Source organism: Callorhinchus milii, unplaced genomic scaffold, assembly GCF_018977255.1.
Source record: "Callorhinchus milii isolate IMCB2004 unplaced genomic scaffold, IMCB_Cmil_1.0 Scaffold5, whole genome shotgun sequence".
Taxonomy (NCBI): domain Eukaryota; kingdom Metazoa; phylum Chordata; class Chondrichthyes; order Chimaeriformes; family Callorhinchidae; genus Callorhinchus; species Callorhinchus milii.
In genome coordinates this window covers 60912015-60930098 of record NW_024704746.1, presented here as the reverse complement: position 1 = coordinate 60930098, position 18084 = coordinate 60912015, and the positions used below count along the sequence as shown (strand labels likewise).

The 18084-nt window shown below is 43.7% G+C and overlaps 1 protein-coding gene across 1 annotated transcript in view; it reads right to left on the bottom strand.

The window, feature by feature from the left end:
* Positions 1–1444: 1444 nt before the first annotated feature.
* The window catches only part of LOC103177006 (hepatocyte growth factor), a 31624-nt gene continuing 14984 nt past the window's right edge, over positions 1445–18084 (bottom strand). The window contains exons 9-18 of the mRNA XM_042335453.1: positions 16496–16629; positions 12878–12980; positions 10413–10522; positions 7944–7970; positions 6858–6957; positions 6424–6498; positions 5290–5433; positions 4333–4439; positions 2882–3027; positions 1445–1805 (exon numbers count right to left, since the gene is read on the bottom strand). Coding sequence (XP_042191387.1) covers positions 1620–1805; positions 2882–3027; positions 4333–4439; positions 5290–5433; positions 6424–6498; positions 6858–6957; positions 7944–7970; positions 10413–10522; positions 12878–12980; positions 16496–16629 — 1132 coding nt within the window. The 3' untranslated portion in view covers positions 1445–1619. The remainder of the gene's footprint in view (positions 1806–2881; positions 3028–4332; positions 4440–5289; positions 5434–6423; positions 6499–6857; positions 6958–7943; positions 7971–10412; positions 10523–12877; positions 12981–16495; positions 16630–18084) is intronic.

The following is an 18084-nucleotide window of genomic DNA, read 5'->3' as shown; positions in this document are numbered from 1 at the left end:
TTTTACCAGGTTGTAAAGAGGAGTCTTAACAGGCAAAGGCCACGCATTGCACATTGGGAGTGGCTCTTGCATATTGAACAGCAAAGGACAAGGCAGAAGCCGGGGTGAAGGTAGGGTTGTCACAGCTACTGCAATGAAACAGACTCTGAAGGTCGTGGGAACCGATGCCAGCTTCTTTTCAGTCACATTTGTTCAGCGCCCTTTCTTTGCTCGTTTTTGTTAATTTCAACCTTAGATGAACCCATTGTTGACAATTGCCCGCATCCTTTTGCCTATTTATGGCCAAAAAAAGTTACTCCCCTCACACCAACCACTTTCTTTATCCTTCCCCATTTCCGTTGGCCAGCAGGGCCCTGTGTTTCTTCAGGTTTGTCCTGTCCTCTTTCTCTCCCGTTAGCTCTGTTAATCGGCAGCCTTTATCCCAGGAAACAGTGTCTGGCTGGTATAGGTGATACCCCCTCCCTGAGCAACTCAAGACTGAACAGGGAACTTCCCTTTCAAAGTGGACCCTGCCCTTTCAGTCAATCAATCACAGCTTTTACCCACGTCAACCCATTAGAGCAAAGCAGCAAAGGATTCTAGTTGTATCTGGGGCTGTCCTGTAAATGGCTAAACTCACTTTATTGAGGTTTGTACCAATGTCAATGTAATAAAGTTGGCAAGTGGATAGAAAACTGTCCACGTGCCAACAATGTGAAAATCAATGGAATTAAGTGCTCTGAGATGCTATCCTGCACGAAGGGCCCTGTACAAATTGTTGTTGTTGTTGTTGATGAAAATCTAGTTGAGGCCTGGGTTATGATCACAGGTTTGGTATTGCATTATCGGTGAGTACACTTTAAATTCACCTAGAACTGGCTGCGGAAAAGTGTTGACAGGGTTAAAAAGAATGCTCACTGGTTCCGTTAGACAAGTGGTAGCTGAATAGAGGTGGTTTATTATGGATAATCGGTTGTGACTGCTCGAGGGTGGTTGCTTTAACAGGTTTGACTGGATTTCACTCCACAGTGTAAAGAGCATGAATTCATAGAGTTACATGGAGTGATATGGCACAGAAATAGGCCACTTAGACTAACTAGTTGGTGCTGATGTTTAAAACTCCACACAAGCTCCCACCCCTCCTATTCCCCTCCCCTACACCCATCTATTCACTACACCAGCAGCCGAAAGGCAGCATAGAGCATTGTATCTGAATCGACCCTGACAATGCAAATGCAGCTTCAGAATTTAAAGATAGTCCTTGACCACATGGAACAATTTCAAAGAGGGCACCAACAAGATTTCTGTTCATTAGAAACAAGGAGGCCACGGTTCCAGTGTTTCAATCATCGGTGATATGAAAGCTGAATATAACAGGAACCAAACTTCCAAATGGGATTGATGTACGTTTGAAGCAAGTTATGAAAGAGCTCTTCTTACATTTCTCTGCACATATTCTCTTTTCAAGTGTCTTCTGGAAAGCTCATACCCACAAAAACAAAGGTGCAATTAAAACTCAGGAAAAGAAATCGCCTGACAGATAGACAAAGTGATTTGCAATAAAATATTTACAGCAGCATATTATTTTCAACTGATAAATTATTTGCAGTGGCGATGCTGGGGTTTTCTGAAAGCACGCGTTATCTGTCTGTGCTATTGTGTCTTCTGTATGTTTTAAAGACTTTCTGTATCCACCCAATGTAGTAAGACACCCTCACAAAAATCCCAGGGTGTTTGGGCTTGGCACATCCTCGACCAGGTACGATGACTCCTTGTAATATTTCCAAGTAATGCAGATTACAGACCAGAGGACCCCCATAATCTCTCTATAAAACAAAGAGACATAGAATTACAGAGAATGATATTCAGCCTGATCAGTCTGTGCCTGTGTTTATATTACACCCCAGTCTCCACCCCCACCTATTCCCCTCTACCTGTCCTCTCACATAAGCATCAAGTTTGCTTGACAGTCCATAACTGATGCCTGGTACCAATCACAATGGCACCAATGCACTGGTTTCATCGGTTACTGAAGCAAAGCTAGGACCTCCCCAAACCAATATCCCAATACCAACATCTGCTTGCTGGGTCTGCATTGCTGGGACTTCAAGTCACCCACTATACCAAATGTAAGGACTATTATTATTGTCAACCTGCAACTAATACTTTCTGCAATTAGGTAAGCAGGATGTGTTCCTCCAGGGAGAGAGTGCGCAATCCATTCCAACAATCAATCTCTGGGATTTCCACGTGCAGGTGGGATGTATGGAAATCTCGGCTTGGTTTGGACACTCTTAGAACAAGATTTCATTTATAGAGCTCCTTTCACGTCGGGAGGACGTCCCAACGCGCTTAATAATAATAATAATCCTTGCATTTGATATAGCGCTTTTCACGTCGGGAGGACGTCCCAAAGCGCTTCACAGAACACACTGTAAAGTGAATTGACTGTATATTTATGGGCGAACGCGGCAGCCAATTGCGCACAGCAATGTCCCACAAACAGTCGTAGATTGAAAATGACCAATTTATTATTGTTTTTGGTTTTGGAGGGATTATTATTTGGCATGTGGGGTAAGGAAACTTGCCCAGGATTTCGCCCTCTGCCTGGAATTGAACTCAGGTCTCTCACTTGCAAAGCGAGTGCTCTAACCACTGAGCTACAGGACTCCACTAAGCATGGTGATGGGTTTCCACATGTGTAAGATACCCGGCTGACCCCCAAAATTGACTACTAATAATAAATATCACAATGCTGATCGTGATGTAGCGACGAGGCAATAATTAACATGGATGATAATTAACACGTCATGGGTCTTGTTCCAAACCCCACCCATCCCATTGTTTTACAACACACGCAAACATCTTGAATCTCTCCTCTCCTGAAATCCTTTCCTCTTACCTCACAGGTTCCCACAGTCCCACTGTCATCTCCGGCACAGATTTCCGAGTCACCAATTTGAATTTTTCCTTTGTGGTATTGGTTGCATTTTTTATTCCCAATGATGGGAATCTGAGCGACTTTCAGTTGCCCTTCATAGCCAGTACCTAACAGGAGTTAAAGAAAAATATCTTTTTAAAAAATTAAATAATAACAAAAACAATTAGCACTTATATAACACCCTCCATGCAGGGTAGCGTCTTAGAGCGCTTAAGAGTGGTGGAGCCTGACTCTGAGCCGGTGGGGAGCTGGTGAGGAGAGGTGGAGGTGACCGTAAGCAAGGTTTTCAGGCGGAACTTGAAAAAGGCGAAGAGTGGGGGCAAGGCGGAGGGATTGAGGGAAAGTGTTCCACAGTTTCGGGACATAGTGGCTAAAAGCACGACCTCCAATGGTGGGGAGGAGGGTGCGAGAGACGAGCAGGAGGCCGGAGCCAGTCGAGCGGAGGCACCGGGAGGTGGATTGGGGAGTGAGGAGGTCGGAGAGCTAGGAGGTGCCAGAGAGTGAAGGGATTTGAACACGAGTGTGAGGATCTTGAAGTGGATCCTTTCGATAATAATGATCCTTGCAGTTTTGAAGTACAATGCAATGACGGGAGCAATATAATTCACATGGTTTTCATAGGACACTAATTTATCAATTGAGAAGGAAAGCAAAGCAGAAGAAATGGAAAAGGGGTGGGGGGTAAATCTTATAATAGATGGACAATAAAACCACTGACTTCTCAACTAGGATTATTACCATTATAATGTCCCTTCCCCCCAAGAAGCCGGGTATCTATTCAGATAATACTCTAACCTCCCCTGAAAAGCCAATCAATTTGGTCACTCAATCCATAACTGTTAGTGGGACACTGCTGTGCACAATTGGCTGCTGCATTTCACCCACAAAATATCAAAAGCAGATCTTCGCTATGTTAACTGGATAATAGTAATCATCCTTGCCTTTGATATAGCAGCTTATTATGTCTTTGAGATGTCTCAAAGCGCTTCACAGAATTGACTGCATATTTTGTGGGTGAAATGCAGCAGCCAATAGCGCACAGCAGTGTCCCACAAACAGTTATGGATTGAGTGACCAAGTTCATTGGATTTTCAGGGTAGGTCAGAGTATTATCTGAATAGATACCCGGCTTCTTCCTATTAAATAGCCAGTTTTGCACACTGCAAAAAAGGCCAACTTCTAGATTTATAGCAAAAATCAAGAAATATTCAATCAAGAAAAAATGAAAACACACTTCCGATTGAACATGTTTGTCTAGACTAGTACAAATGTTCAGATGGGTGGTGGTGAGCTGGGCGATTCTTGATGGTGAGGAGGGGTGGAGGCCCGTGGGCCACAGCTTGGTCACCATTGCTTTAAGTAGTAATGCTGATAGAAATATACAGTATCTTTATCTGAAAGTCATTAGTTACCCTTAGTCTCGCCCCATCCAGAAATATTGCAGTGGACACCTTCATGAACTATACATTCAGACCGAGGCAATGTGATTAGGTTGACATATTCAGTTATCTTTACTGATCTGGGAGAAAAAACAATGTGTTGAAATTCAAGCTAGGAATTGTCAGGAAAGACCATTTTCATTTCCATTAAATACCTTCACGCTCCCCCACCCCCCCATCTTCCTTCACTAACGCACACATCAGTACATTCAGTTGCCAAATCAAAGGCATGAAATTAATATAAGATCAATAATTATCCTGTGTGCAAAATGGCTGCACAGTTAATTACAAGGTCACTATACTTAATTCAATTCAATTAAATCCAGTGAAACGTTTTGAAACATCTCAACGACATGAAAAGGTGACATATCACACGCAAGGATTATTATAATATCCAAATATGAGATATTCTTTATGTTACATCTTCTATTTTCTTCTCCCTCATGTATGCGTTAAGTTTCCTTTTAAATAAGTTGAGCCTTTGCGCTTCAACCACAGCTTCCAGCAGTGAGTTCCCTACTCTCACTACCCTCTGTGTGAAGAAGTTCCTCTTAATCTCCCTATTATATTTTATTATTACCACCGGCTACCCTATATTTATGCCCTCTAATTTTGGACTCAACAGCAAATGGAAATATCCTGCTAACATTCACGTTATCAAATCCTTTCAGAATTTTAAAACCTCTGTCAGGTCCCCATAACATTGTCTCAATTTTAGAGAGAATGGTTGCAACTTGTGCAATCTTTCTTGATAACTGAATCCACTCATCCCTGGTAACATCCTTGGCTGCCACGTTTCAACCAACAAAATACACAGTCAAACCATTTTACAGTATATTCCGTGAAGCGCTTTGAGACGTCTCGATGACGTGATAAGGCGCTATATCAAACGCAAGGATTATTAATATTATTATTATTATAACAACAAACCTGGACAACTTGAGCAGCACCAGGTTGGATCCTTCTGGTCCACAAATGAGCTGAGAGATCGTGGCTATTTGTTTGTGGGCTTCTTCGCTCTTGTCTTCTTTGTAAATGCCCATCACAGCTTCATAGCCCCTCAGGTCTGGTGTACTAAACATAAGAACACATGTGCATCACTCAGACTGACTCTCCCAATAGTTGAACATTATGACAAAGAGCATTCACAGAACACCATCGGCCTGTCCTTTCTCCCTACCTTCTGGTACTCTTACTAGACCAGTATTTACCTACTTCTCACTTAAACAGTCCCACCAAGGCTCAACACTGTGAGTTGTTGCGAGGCTAATGGTAGCTGTTTGCCAGAGTGAGAAGCAGCATCTCCAGGTTTATTCACGGGATACTGGCAATCTATTTAAGTGGAAACTTGATGCATACATAAGGGAGGAGGGAATAGAAGGCTATTTGAGGTGGGAGTAGGAGGGGTGGTGTTCACATGGAGTATAAACACTGGCAAGTATCAGTGGGCCGAATAGCATGTTTCCAGGCTGTATCATTCCATGTAAATGAAACTTCATTTTTTTTTCAAAATAACCTGCTGGTTTCAAAGATTTATTTCTGTTGAAACTGAAAGTTCTACCTTCTTCCACCAATAGTTCTGTTTCCAAATCACCACCAGTGCCCTCAGACACAACCTCCAGGGGGCGACATGCACCATCTCTGAAATTTCCCTGCAGCACAGCTTCTGCTCCATACTCGGACACAACTTACTTTGGGGAAGGCGTAGAGCGGCATTTAAGCCTTTGTGTGAGCCCACTTTAAGGCCCTGGCTGTCCGTGCTCTACCAACTACAACCACTGCATCCCAACTGGACCTTCCACTTCCAGTGATTCAATGCAATTCAACAAATAATAATAATCTGGTTACCTAATCCACGACTGTTTGTGGGACACTGCTGTTTGTAATTGGCTGCCACGTTTTGCCAACAAAATATACAGTCAATTCACTTTACAGTATATTCTGTGAAGCGCATTGAGATTTCTAGAAGATGTGATAAGGCGCTGTATCAAATGCAAGGATTATTATTATTATATCGAGTCTGGAAATCAAGTCACTCTGCAGTCAAGAGGAGAGACAATATACCATGTAGAAAAGCAGTGCTTGGCTGTGAGAACCCATTCCGCTTTGATCAATGATCCTCCACAGAAATGAATATCCCTAAGAGGAAGAGGAAAGGGTTTCTGATTAAGTGCTCGTCGATGGATGATCGCATCACATGCCCAACACAATTATAAAATACATATTAAAAAATACGGATTCACACACCCATTCATTCTACATTCATCTTCTCCAGAATCCTGTCAAATTGAGAGTTTAGAAGGTATAATGCTGAGATCTCCAGCTACTCTGAATCCGCAATCTTCCGACGTAGAGGTTGATAATGCTACCAACTGAACGCACTTAACTTACATACCTAATGGGATTCCTTATCATTAACTTGTATTTATTAAGAATCTCACTAAGAAAAATTGTAAATTAGCCGGACTTTGAATTGTGTAGGAATTAGAACAGCTTACTTGTGTCGCAAACTGACCATCCAACTGAACGTTTTGACTTTTGCTGGTAATCCGCCTATTATTCTGGTCAATGGGGTAATTGAACACGGTTTGGCATTATCTAAGGAGGAAGAAGAAATAGCTTGATTTGAAATGTATTCTTTACTCAGTGGTGATAGTTCTCCCCCCACCCTCCCCTTCCACCTATCCTGGTGGAAAAGCTTGCCAATAGTCACTCTCTCGCACACAATCTCACAATGTGATAGCTGCAGACCAGAACTTATGATTAACAACTCAACAACAACTTGTCTTTACGATGTGCCTTTCAAATATGTTCAGTGACATGAAGCGATCTAGTTTATAACTATTGCAATTTCAATCCCAGTGTGGAGTTTGAAGAATTGAAGCTTCAAGTTAACGAAAATTGTAAGCTCCAATGTTGTAGTGTCGATAGAGCTGCTGCTTATAATCCAGGGGCTCACTGATTCAAATCCCGCTCTGTGCTGAGTTTGCCAGGGCTGCATGGGGAGGTTCTTCTACTAGTGTGTGGCAGCCGGGTGAGGAGAGGTGTTTGAAATCTGGGGGTTGCTTTTTGTCAGTAAGTTTACCTACCTCTGCAGTGCATGTAAATAATAGAATTTCTCACTTACAATACTGCTGAGGTCTTTAACTTTACCACTTGGGGTGGGTAATTCCACCCAGGTCTAGACTGGAGCTATTATCTTAGCATTTCAGAGCGTGCAGAAACTGATCAATCCTTAAACGCAGTCTTGATTGTGAAGCTGCTTTATCGGCAGCTTCTCTGGAGAACTACACAAAAACAGCTCCAATATAAGAGTTGAATTTAAGAATTTGACAAATTGTAAGGTTTGACTCGGAATTTCCCCTCCTCTGTCCCTCATTCCCTGGATTGGTTTCCCTACGATTGAGAATTCCGACTACAATGTAGGGTTGTAGGATAGAGGATAAGCAGGCCTTAGAAGGAGTCTAAACCCCAACATGGACTAGCTGGACCAAATGGTCTGTTTTTGTGCTGTAAAATTTTATGCAAATAGGTGTAATATTTCACAAAAGCTTAACACAATATCACAATGAGGACAAGCATACCTGATGAATTCTGAGGTCCGTTGGAACCTGAATAAAAAGAACATTAGATTAGAACATAACACAGAAAAATATTACTTGAAAGATTCGACTGCAAGATTTATGGTTTACATTTTCAAAGGATTTTGAGGAACCAAATTAAGCTAACGGGGTTCAATTTACAGCAATTTATAACTGAAGAGTTGTGAGCAGGAATCTAGCTATTAGCCAGAAATGCTTTCTTTGCATTGGATATACAGTGATATCCTGCAAACAGCCATGAAGTGAATGACCAATTTTATTTGGGGGCGAATGGTGACCAGGACACCAGGAGAAACTCCTTTCTCTTTTCGAATAGTGCCATAGCATCTTTAACGTCCACCAGACGGAACCTCGGTTTAACGGTACCTCCAATGACACAGTGCTCCCCAAGCAGCGTATTGGAGTATTAACCTAGATTGTGAGTTCAAAGTTCTGACATTGGTCTTGAACCCACAACCTTCTCACTCAGAGGAGAGAGTGGTGTTAGCTTGTCTCAGTTGGTACCAAACAGTTGGAATTCCTGAGTCTAGTTCTGGCGCATCAAAACAGGGTTCCTACTAGTCAGTGTGAGGCAATCCTAGTTTCTGCCAGGAATCCACTGTCTCATAGTGCTTCACAGAATATACTGCACAGAAGTGTCCCACAGACAGCAGTGGATTGAGTAACCAAATTATTTTTTTGAAAAGGGATTATTACCCCAGGAAAAGCGATCCGCCAATCAACTAACAACCAAGTTGCTACTTACTGCAAGGTGAATATGTGGAATAAGGAAACTTGTCTCAAGTTTCTCCCTGCCTGGGAATCAAAACAGATCCTCTTGCTTGCGAACCGAGTGCTCTAACCAACACGCTACAGGACTCCTAATATAAAGGATTCTTGCTATGAATCACCTCAAATTAGAACCCAATGCCCTGTCACACGCACTCGACTCCTGACAAGATTCAATGTATTCTTCATCTTGTGAGCCACTTTATAGAAACTTTCATTCTGACGACAAAGGGCTGTGTAAATCCAACTGTCCGCATGTGCACACACTCTCAACGCTCCGTTGTAAACAAACCAGGTTGCATCTCACCAGTTGAATTGAAATAAAATTATTGAAACGCCGGATCAAATTCAAAAGGGCTTTTACAGTGCCAAAAGTTCTAAGCTCAATCCTTGGTACTCAGATTTACAGTATTAGTTTGATGTCCACAGGAAAGTGTCTAGATCTACAGTACTCAGACAAAGAGCCAGGAGGCTTTAGAAATAAAATCCATGGATAAGCAGCATTTAAGACACCAATGATGATTGATGGGTCCTTAGTCGTTTCTTCAATGAAGGGACCGAATGTGAATTTCCTGGTTATGTCTGGAAACACAACGTTATAACTGACCCTCATGAAAACATTAGTGGAGTTCCATTTCATTCCTTTGAGGCATTCACAACTATTCAAATCGAATGCTTCAATTCACCCCAATTGACACAATAGCAACAATCAGGATGAAAAGCTTAACATTCTTCCTGGGTTTCCTCTAATAATGTTTTATTTCAGGACGTCCATAATTTGTCAAATTCTTAAATGCAGTTTTTCATTTTGAAGTTGGTTTTCTTTTTAGTATGGAAAACTGGCTTCGATGTACCAACTGAATTGAACAATTCACCAAATTGTTGAACCTCTGAAACTTCCTCCTCTTTTCAAGTATTGCCATGGTATGTTCAACATTTTCCTGAATCAGACAGATGGGTCTCAGTTTAATGCCTCATCCAAAGGACGGCACCTCTGACAATGCAGGAAACCCTTATGAGGCATTGGAGTGTCAACGGAGAGTTGGTGGGATGTGGAATGCCAGGCCAAGCAAGGTGGTACATGCAGAGTCCATTGTGGGTTTCAACAACAACAACTTGCCCTTCAAGCACAAAAGTGTCTCGGGCGCTATTAAGAGGGAAGTAGACAGTTGTATGAAAGTCAGAGGTTTGAAGAGACATGCTCTGAGAGCAGATGCAAACTTGATGAGCCGAACGACTTTCTTCTGCACTGTAAATTTCTATGACTCGGAATATTGGCAATATTAAACTATTGACCTTCATCCTGTCCCCTTATCTCTCTCCCCAACCTTGCTTTTCTGAATTGGTTTGGAAAACTGTTACAACCCTACTTTGCTTTGATTGATGTCACAGCATCAGAGATGTTCCATTTCAGAACTGGGGAGAGGATCAGGCATACTGGGGAGAGGATCAGGCATACCATTAAGAGTCTGAATAGCCTAGTCAGGATTTCAGTGGGAGTGGAACTGCGGACCTAAGTTTTAAGTCTGTGAATATATATATATATTTCAAAACACTCGTAGGGACATTTTTTGATTGCATTTATCTGAAGCATTTACATTGCACCGGTGCCTTGGGACGTCCTCCCTACGTGAAAGGCAGTATACAAATGTAAATTTGTTGGTGTTATCTTCAGATACTTACAAGAATCTATTGCACAATAGTCCCACGGGGTGTTAGGATCGGCAGTGTAACACCAGGGTCCATGCTTATCCCTATCTGGATTGCGGCAGTAGTTCTTTAGTAGACTTCCACTGTGGACAGATAAAATATAAGAGCATGAACAAATATTTTCCTTTGGATGAGATGTCAAATCGATATCCTGTCTGCCTGTTCAGATGCTGTTAAAGAACCAGCAATAAGACTGACAAAGAAATTTCTACCACCCTTTGTACTGAGATGTCATCTCTCTTGTGTATTTCAGGTAAAAATGCATCCTACGCCCATCACTCCATAGTACCGCTTGTTACAGCAGCAGCCAGTTACATATGTATAGATTAGAATGCAATCATGCTTTTTTGTGTTTGATTTGCAACAGTTCATTGTGGGAAGACAGATTTTGACGTGAAGGCAACTCCCACCAGCAAGATTCAAATGGCCACATTTTTTGCTCCATTGTTTCTTCCGTAAAATATTATGGACAGATGTTACAAGCAGAAATACATGATTGAGATTTATTCCATATCTCCACTTAGCCTTCAAATACTCTTAACTATATTTCAACACATTTTGGCAAATCTCATTGTTGCCAGTTAATTTAGAACATGTTTATTCTTTGAAAAATAATGCAATCCATACTTTCATGACAGAATAATAATCCTTGCTATTTGATATATTACTTTTCACATTGGGAGAATGTCTCAAAGTACTTCACAGGATTTACTGTGAAGTGTAGTGACTGTATTTGCAGACAAAAGGAGCAGCCAATTTGCACAACAACAACAACAAGATTCCATTTATAGAGCGCCTTTCATGTCGGGAGGACGTCCCAAGGCGCTGTACAGTTGGGTCAGGACCCGAGCAGGGAGGAAATGGTCAGGGTGAGGGGAGGGAAGGGAGGGAGCGAGGAAGGGGTAGAGAGTCGAGAGGGGAGCTGAAGGCTCGGTCAAAGAGAAAGGTCTTGAGACCGGCCTTGAAGGAGGAAAGGGAGGAGGCGGCGAAGGCACTGGGGGATGGAGTTCCAGAGCCTCGGGGCTGAGAGGCTGAAGGCTCGGCCACTGCGGTTGGGGCGGGGGATGTGGAGCAGACCGGAGCCAGAGGAACGGAGGGTACGGGCAGGAAGGTAGGAGGATAGTAGATCGGAGAGGTAGGAGGGAGCGAGGCCGTGAATGGCCTTGTAGGTGAGGATGAGGATCTTGAATTCGATCCTCTGGTGGATGGGGAGCCAGTGGAGGTGAGCGAGGGCGAGGGTGGGAGTGATGTGATCGCGAAGCCTGGTGCGGGACAGTACACGAGCTGCAGAGTTCTGAATGACCTGCAGTGTGGAGGGAGGTGCCGGGAAGGCCGGCGAGGAGAGAGTTCCCATAGTCCAGCCTTGAGGTGATAAAGGCGTGGACCAGAGTTTCAGCAGCGTGAGGGGTGAGGTAGTGCCGTAGTCTGGCGATATTCCGGAGGTGATGGAAGGCGCTGCCAGTTGTGGCGCGGATATGAGGGAGAAAGGACAACTCAGGGTCGAACAGAACCCCGAGGTTTCTGACTGGCTTTGAGAGGTTGAGAGTGCAGCCTTGGATGCTGATGCTGTCAGCGCCTGAAGCAATGTCTCACAATGAGACATGAAACGAATGACTAATTTTATCTGGAGGATTGTTGATCAGATCACTCAGGAGAAACTCTGTTTCAAGTGGTGTCATGGGATCTTTCATGTCCACCTGAATAGGGAGGGAGGAGTTGGTTTAATATCTCACTACACAACAGTAGAGGGAGAGAAGGAAGAAGGCAAGTGGGATAGAAGACTTTGTTTTCACCTGTGGAAGCTATATTTAAGCCCAGCACAGGAAAAAGGTGCAAATATGCCCTGTAAGAATCCAAAGAAAGCACAAATCTACAAGACAACTTTTAATTGGTCAACCTGGTAAGACGATCTCAGTTGCTGTGGGCAAATGGAAACATTTCAAGGTACAGCAGAGGTTGAGACATATTTTGGGGGCAAAGAGGAAGATTTATCCAACACCTCTCTGTGCCGCAGTCTTGCTGAGTCAATAGGAGAAATTATTTCTACTGGTCGGTTAGTCAGTGACTAAAGGGCATCAATTTATTACAGCTAGCAAATGGGAAAGTTAGGAGATTTTATTTTCATGCACAGCTTAGTTAGGATATGGAATGCCCTGGCACAAGCTGTGGTTGAGGCAGAATCCATATTAGCTTTCAAAAGGGAACTCTACAGACATCTACAAAGGAAGTAAACCACAGGGGAATGCAGAAAAGGGCAGGAAAATGGGACTGAAAGAATTGGTCTTCGAAAGAGTCAGCACAGACATAATGGGCCAAATGGCCTTCTTCTAAACCAGAAAACACTAATGATTCTCTGGATGCTAAGATTGAGTGAAAAAGTTTCTGTTTTCCCCAGCAATGGCAACCCCAACTCTTAGGCACCCAAAACAATGCAATACCTTTCAGAAATCAAGCTGTATTTCTCCCATGGCGCACAGATTATCCCACCTCTGGTTTTAGATACAGTCCCTCTGTAGGTCGTTCCATTTCCTTCGTAACACTCTAGACAAAGCACAAGGCTGGCTCAGCAAGAAAATATTCAAATCACAACAATAGGATAAGTTTCCAACTTTTTTCACTTTCTGCCAATGAGTTCACTTACTCTGATACCTGCTCGCTATCAACAACAACAACAACAACAAGATTCCATTTATAGAGCGCCTTTCACGTCAGGAGGACGTCCCAAGGCGCTGCACAGTTGGGTCATGACCCGAGCAGGGGGGAAATGGTCAGGGTGAGGGGAGGGAAGGGAGGGAGAGAGGAGGGGGAAATGGTCAGGGTGAGGGGAGGGAAGGGAGGGAGCGAGGAGGAGGAAGAGAGTCGAGAGGGGAGCTGAAGGCACGGTCAAAGAGAAAGGTTTTGAGACCGGCCTTGAAGGAGGAAAGGGAGGAAGCAAGGCGAAGGCACTGGGGGATGGAGTTCCAGAGCCTCGGGGCTGAGAGGCTGAAGGCCCGACCACCGATAGTAGGGCGGTTGGGGCGGGGGACGTGGAGCAGACCGGAGCCAGAGGAACGGAGGGTACGGGCAGGTAGGTAGGGGGATAGTAGGTTGGAGAGGTAGGAGGGAGCAAGGCCGTGAATGGCCTTGTAGGTGAGGATGAGGATCTTGAAATCAATCCTCTGGGGGATGGGGAGCCAGTGGAGGCGAGCGAGGGTGGGAGTGATGTGGTCCCGAAGCCTGGTGCGGGACAGTACACGAGCTGCAGAGTTCTGAATGACCTGCAGCTTGTGGAGGGAGGTGGCGGGAAGGCCGGCGAGGAGAGAGTTCCCATAGTCCAGCCTTGAGGTGACAAAGGCGTGAACCAGGGTTTCAGCAGCGTGAGGGGTGAGGTAGTGCCGTAATCTGGCGATATTCCGGAGGTGATGGAAGGCGGTGCCAGTTGTGGTGCGGATGTGAGGGAGAAAGGACAGCTCAGGGTCGAACAAAACGCCGAGGTTCCTGACTGGCTTTGAGAGGTGGAGAGTGCAGCCTTGGATGCTGATGGTGTCAGCGCCTGAGGTGCGGAGGCGCTGACGTGAGCCAATCAGGAGGGCCTCGGTTTTTCGCACGTTGAGCTGAAGAAAGTTGTCTCTCGTCCAGGACTCGATGTCGGACAGGCAGGCTGTCAGGACATCGGTGGTCGTGGAGTTGAGAGTAGAGGAGGAAAGGTAGAGTTGGGTGTCATCCGCATACATGTGGAAGTTAACCCCATGTTTGCGGATGATGTCACCAAGGGGGAGCATATAGAGGGTGAAGAGGAGGGGACCGAGGACAGAGCCCTGAGGGACACCACATGAGACAGTACGGGGGGTGGAGGAGAAGCCATTCGTTGAGACGAAGTGAAGACGGTGAGAAAGGTACGACCTAAACCATTCAAGGACAGTGCCTTGAAGGTTGAGGTGGGAGGACAAGCGGTGGAGTAGGATAGTGTGGTCGACCGTATCGAATGCTGCCGATAGGTCGAGGAGGACGAGGAGACAGAGGGAGCCCTGGTCACAGATGGTCAGGATATCATTGGTGACCTTGACCAGGGCAGTTTCTGTGCTATGAGCAGCACGGAAACCTGACTGAAGGGGTTCAAAAAGAGAATGGGTGGAGAGGAAAGAGCGCAGTTGGGAGGCGACAACTCTTTCCAAGACCTTGGAGAGAAAGGGGAGGTTGGAGATGGGCCGGTAGCTTGATAGCTGCGACGCATCAAGGGAGGGTTTTTTCAGGGTGGGCGTGATGATGGCAGTTTTTAATGGAATGGGGACAGAGCCAGAGGAGAGGGACAGGTTTATGATGTCAGTGATGTGTGGGACAAGAAAATGGAGCTGGGAGATAAGGAGTGGAGTGGGGATGGGGTCAAGGGAGCAGGTGGTTGGTTTTAGGGATAGGATGAGTTCAGTGACAGAGGGTGGGGAAACGGGTACGAAGGTGTGTAGGGGAGGATGGGTAGGAGTCGGAGTGTGGGAGGGAAGGGGTGGGTGGTGGGTGGAAGTTGGAGGGGAAGTGACCGCGGAGCGGATTCCCTTGATCTTGGATTCAAGGAAATCCAGCATCTCTGAGGCCTGAAATGCTACAGTCTCAGCCTGTTTGACTATTCTGTGCAGAATTGTGCCAAATTCTTAAATGCAATCTTATTTTGGCGAACTTTATTTTAAGCTTCGCTCTTTTAAAAAAAAATTCCAAATTAAGATTTAATTGAGAAATTTCCCGTAATTTTGCACGATGTTAAAATTTCAAGGTGAAATGATATTACACACTTGATCAGTGATCAGTATTCATGTTGGAGCCAAAAGAGCAAGTCTCTTAAATGGAAGGTTGTCATAACAAAGCATATGTCATCACCACACTTTGCATTCCCACTAGGGTTCACCCTGTAGTGATAGAAATGCAAATTTGCTTTCACCATCTTAAACTTGACAAAGGTCACCCTGTTATCCCAATTAACTCAACTGAGCCAAAACCCCAATTTCTCTGACCCAGTTGGTCTAGCAGTTCAAAGTTATAGATTGACTATAACTTGGAAGGGTTTATAAAGGGTGACCAAAATGTCATGATATCTACCCTATTGTTTAACAAAAAAATCATTATTTCTCTAAGACTTATTAGACATTGTAATGATATCACAATGTTTTGGTCACACTGTATAAAGAATACAGGAGAGTATTTTTCAATAAATTACTGCCTTGCCTATAACAAACGTCCACTGTGGACCCATGCTAACTGGAAGTGGATTATACCCAATGTTTCAAGCTGATTAACTGGCTTCCACTCTGAAAAGTGACTCACTTCCAGGTTGTCAGGTCATCAGGACATTGTGGAGGACAAGTTTGCGGGGCTATGGGGAGAGAGCGGGATTGAATTGGATAGCTCTTTTCAAAGAGCCAGCACAGACACGATGAGCCGAATAGCCTCCTTCTGTGCTGTATAATTCTATGTTTGCTTGATCATTTCATGTGTGAAGCTACAGAATGTAGCAGGAAGCACCACTAATGCCACTTCCTGTGTTCCGCGTGCCTGCTATTTACAGGAAGTGCTGCTGGTCATCAACTTCAGGAGGAAGACAATTTAAGATGGTGTTGAATTGGGAAAATTCTTTACTCTGGAACCTCAAAGAAAAAAAAAGCAGCACAATCTTAAATCTTGAGAGGAATTTCAGGGATCTGAAGTTGAAAGGATAATAAACTGATGCCTTTTTCTTCAACACCTTCAGATTTTCTTCCCCCTTTTTTAAGTTGAATACAGTAGTTCATTGATACTGTGCTTAGCTCTTCCAATTGATTTGGACAAGTATTCCTGTACATGGATTGTTCTGGAAAATGCATGATTTGTTGCCCTCTTGTGCTCCAATAGATTTCTAAGAGAGACCGTAAAGAGTTGGATTTGTTGCATGGTTTTAATGGATGCAGCAGTGAAAGAGAAAACAGTCTTTCAATTGGCTACCAGTGATTATTTGTCTGCATGTATTTGTGAACATTCACAAGGTGAAATACAATAGCAGGCTCGCTCTATTTTTAGATACACTGAAAAAGCATTTATCCATTGCACTTTACCTTCTGAAGGCTGATGCCTACTTTCGCATCTTGGGATGTGAAAGCAATAAGCTGTTCGAATTTCTGGATCTGTGGTGAAGCACCAGGGGACTGCTGTTCCATCAGGATTTCTGCAGTAATTTTCCTTTAGATCTCTGTCAAAATCAGAAGCCCACATTGTATATTTTCAGTTAGAATCTTACAAGTACAGAGACCAAGTAATAACACCATATATACACCTCCCACAGTCAACTCCTCGACCAGTGCAATTATCTGAACTAATTATATAGATGCGAATGACATCGACGAGCTATCTTTCATGGAATTAAACAAATTATGCAATCATTCAATATGCATTTGAGCAGAGTGCAATACTGTGCGAACAAATAGTGAATCTTCAGTACCTAGAATTACTAAGCAATTAAATGCAGTATGCAATTCAGCCACAAAATATACTGTCAATTCACTTAACAGTACATTCTGTGATTTGCTTTGAGACATCTCAAAGGCATAATAACAACAACAACAACAAGATTACATTTGTAAAGCGCCTTTCACATCGGGAGGACGTCCCAAGGCGCTGATAAGGCACTATATCAAATGCAAGGATTATTAAATGCAAAGATTATTGTAAGCAATTATGTGGAGTGCACTGTAATTCTTTCATTTGATATAGCACCTTATAGCATCATCATGGCATTTCAAAGTGTTTCAAACGTTTTTACTGTGAAGTGTAAGGACTGTACATTTGCAGGCAAACCCAGCAGCCAATTTGCACAAAACAAGGTCCCACAAATTAACACATAGTGAATGGCCAATTTTTATCTCAGGCGTTGAAGATTGTTGGCCAGGACACTGGGGAAAAACTAATTTCTCTTTTTAAATAGGCCAAGGGTTCTTTAATATCCACCTGAACAGGCAGAACGGGACCTTGGTTTAACATCTCATCCGAAGGATGGGACCTCTGACAATGCAGCACTATCCCAGCACTGCACTGGAGTATCAGCCTAGTTAGACTATGAGTTCAAAGTTCCGATGTGGGGCTTGAACCCACAACCTTTTGACTCAGGAGAAAGAGTACTACCATCTGAGCCCAAACTAACAATTTGTGTTCCCCAAGTGCAAGCCAAGGCTTTCCTGATCAATTGATTAGGCTAGGGAGGCGGAAATCAGCCAGGGTTCCTGCTCCTGATTAATACTCAACAATTATGGGCATGTACTGTCAGAGAATAACCAGTGTCCTTAAAACTGTACCCCAGTACAGAGAGAACGTAAAGTCAAACACTTCTGGAAGAGGAAGAGTGGAGAGAAAATAGAGGGAGAAAATTGGAAAAGAAAAAATGTTGTTTCACCTCATATAAATTCCAGCTTGTTTCAATAAGAACATAAACTTTGGAGTCAGAAAAGGGCATTCAGTACATCAAAGCTGCTCCTACCACAGTCATGTACAATCTATAGAACATGATTTGGCCCCATCCCCATATCCTATTCAATTTTCTAAAGCGAGGTTTGCAACAGTTGCCGTTGGATATTAAAAGTAATCCAGTAATCTATTGAACAACAGTCATCAGCAGTTGTCCTCTTTACTCGTTTCTTCCCTCTAACCAGGA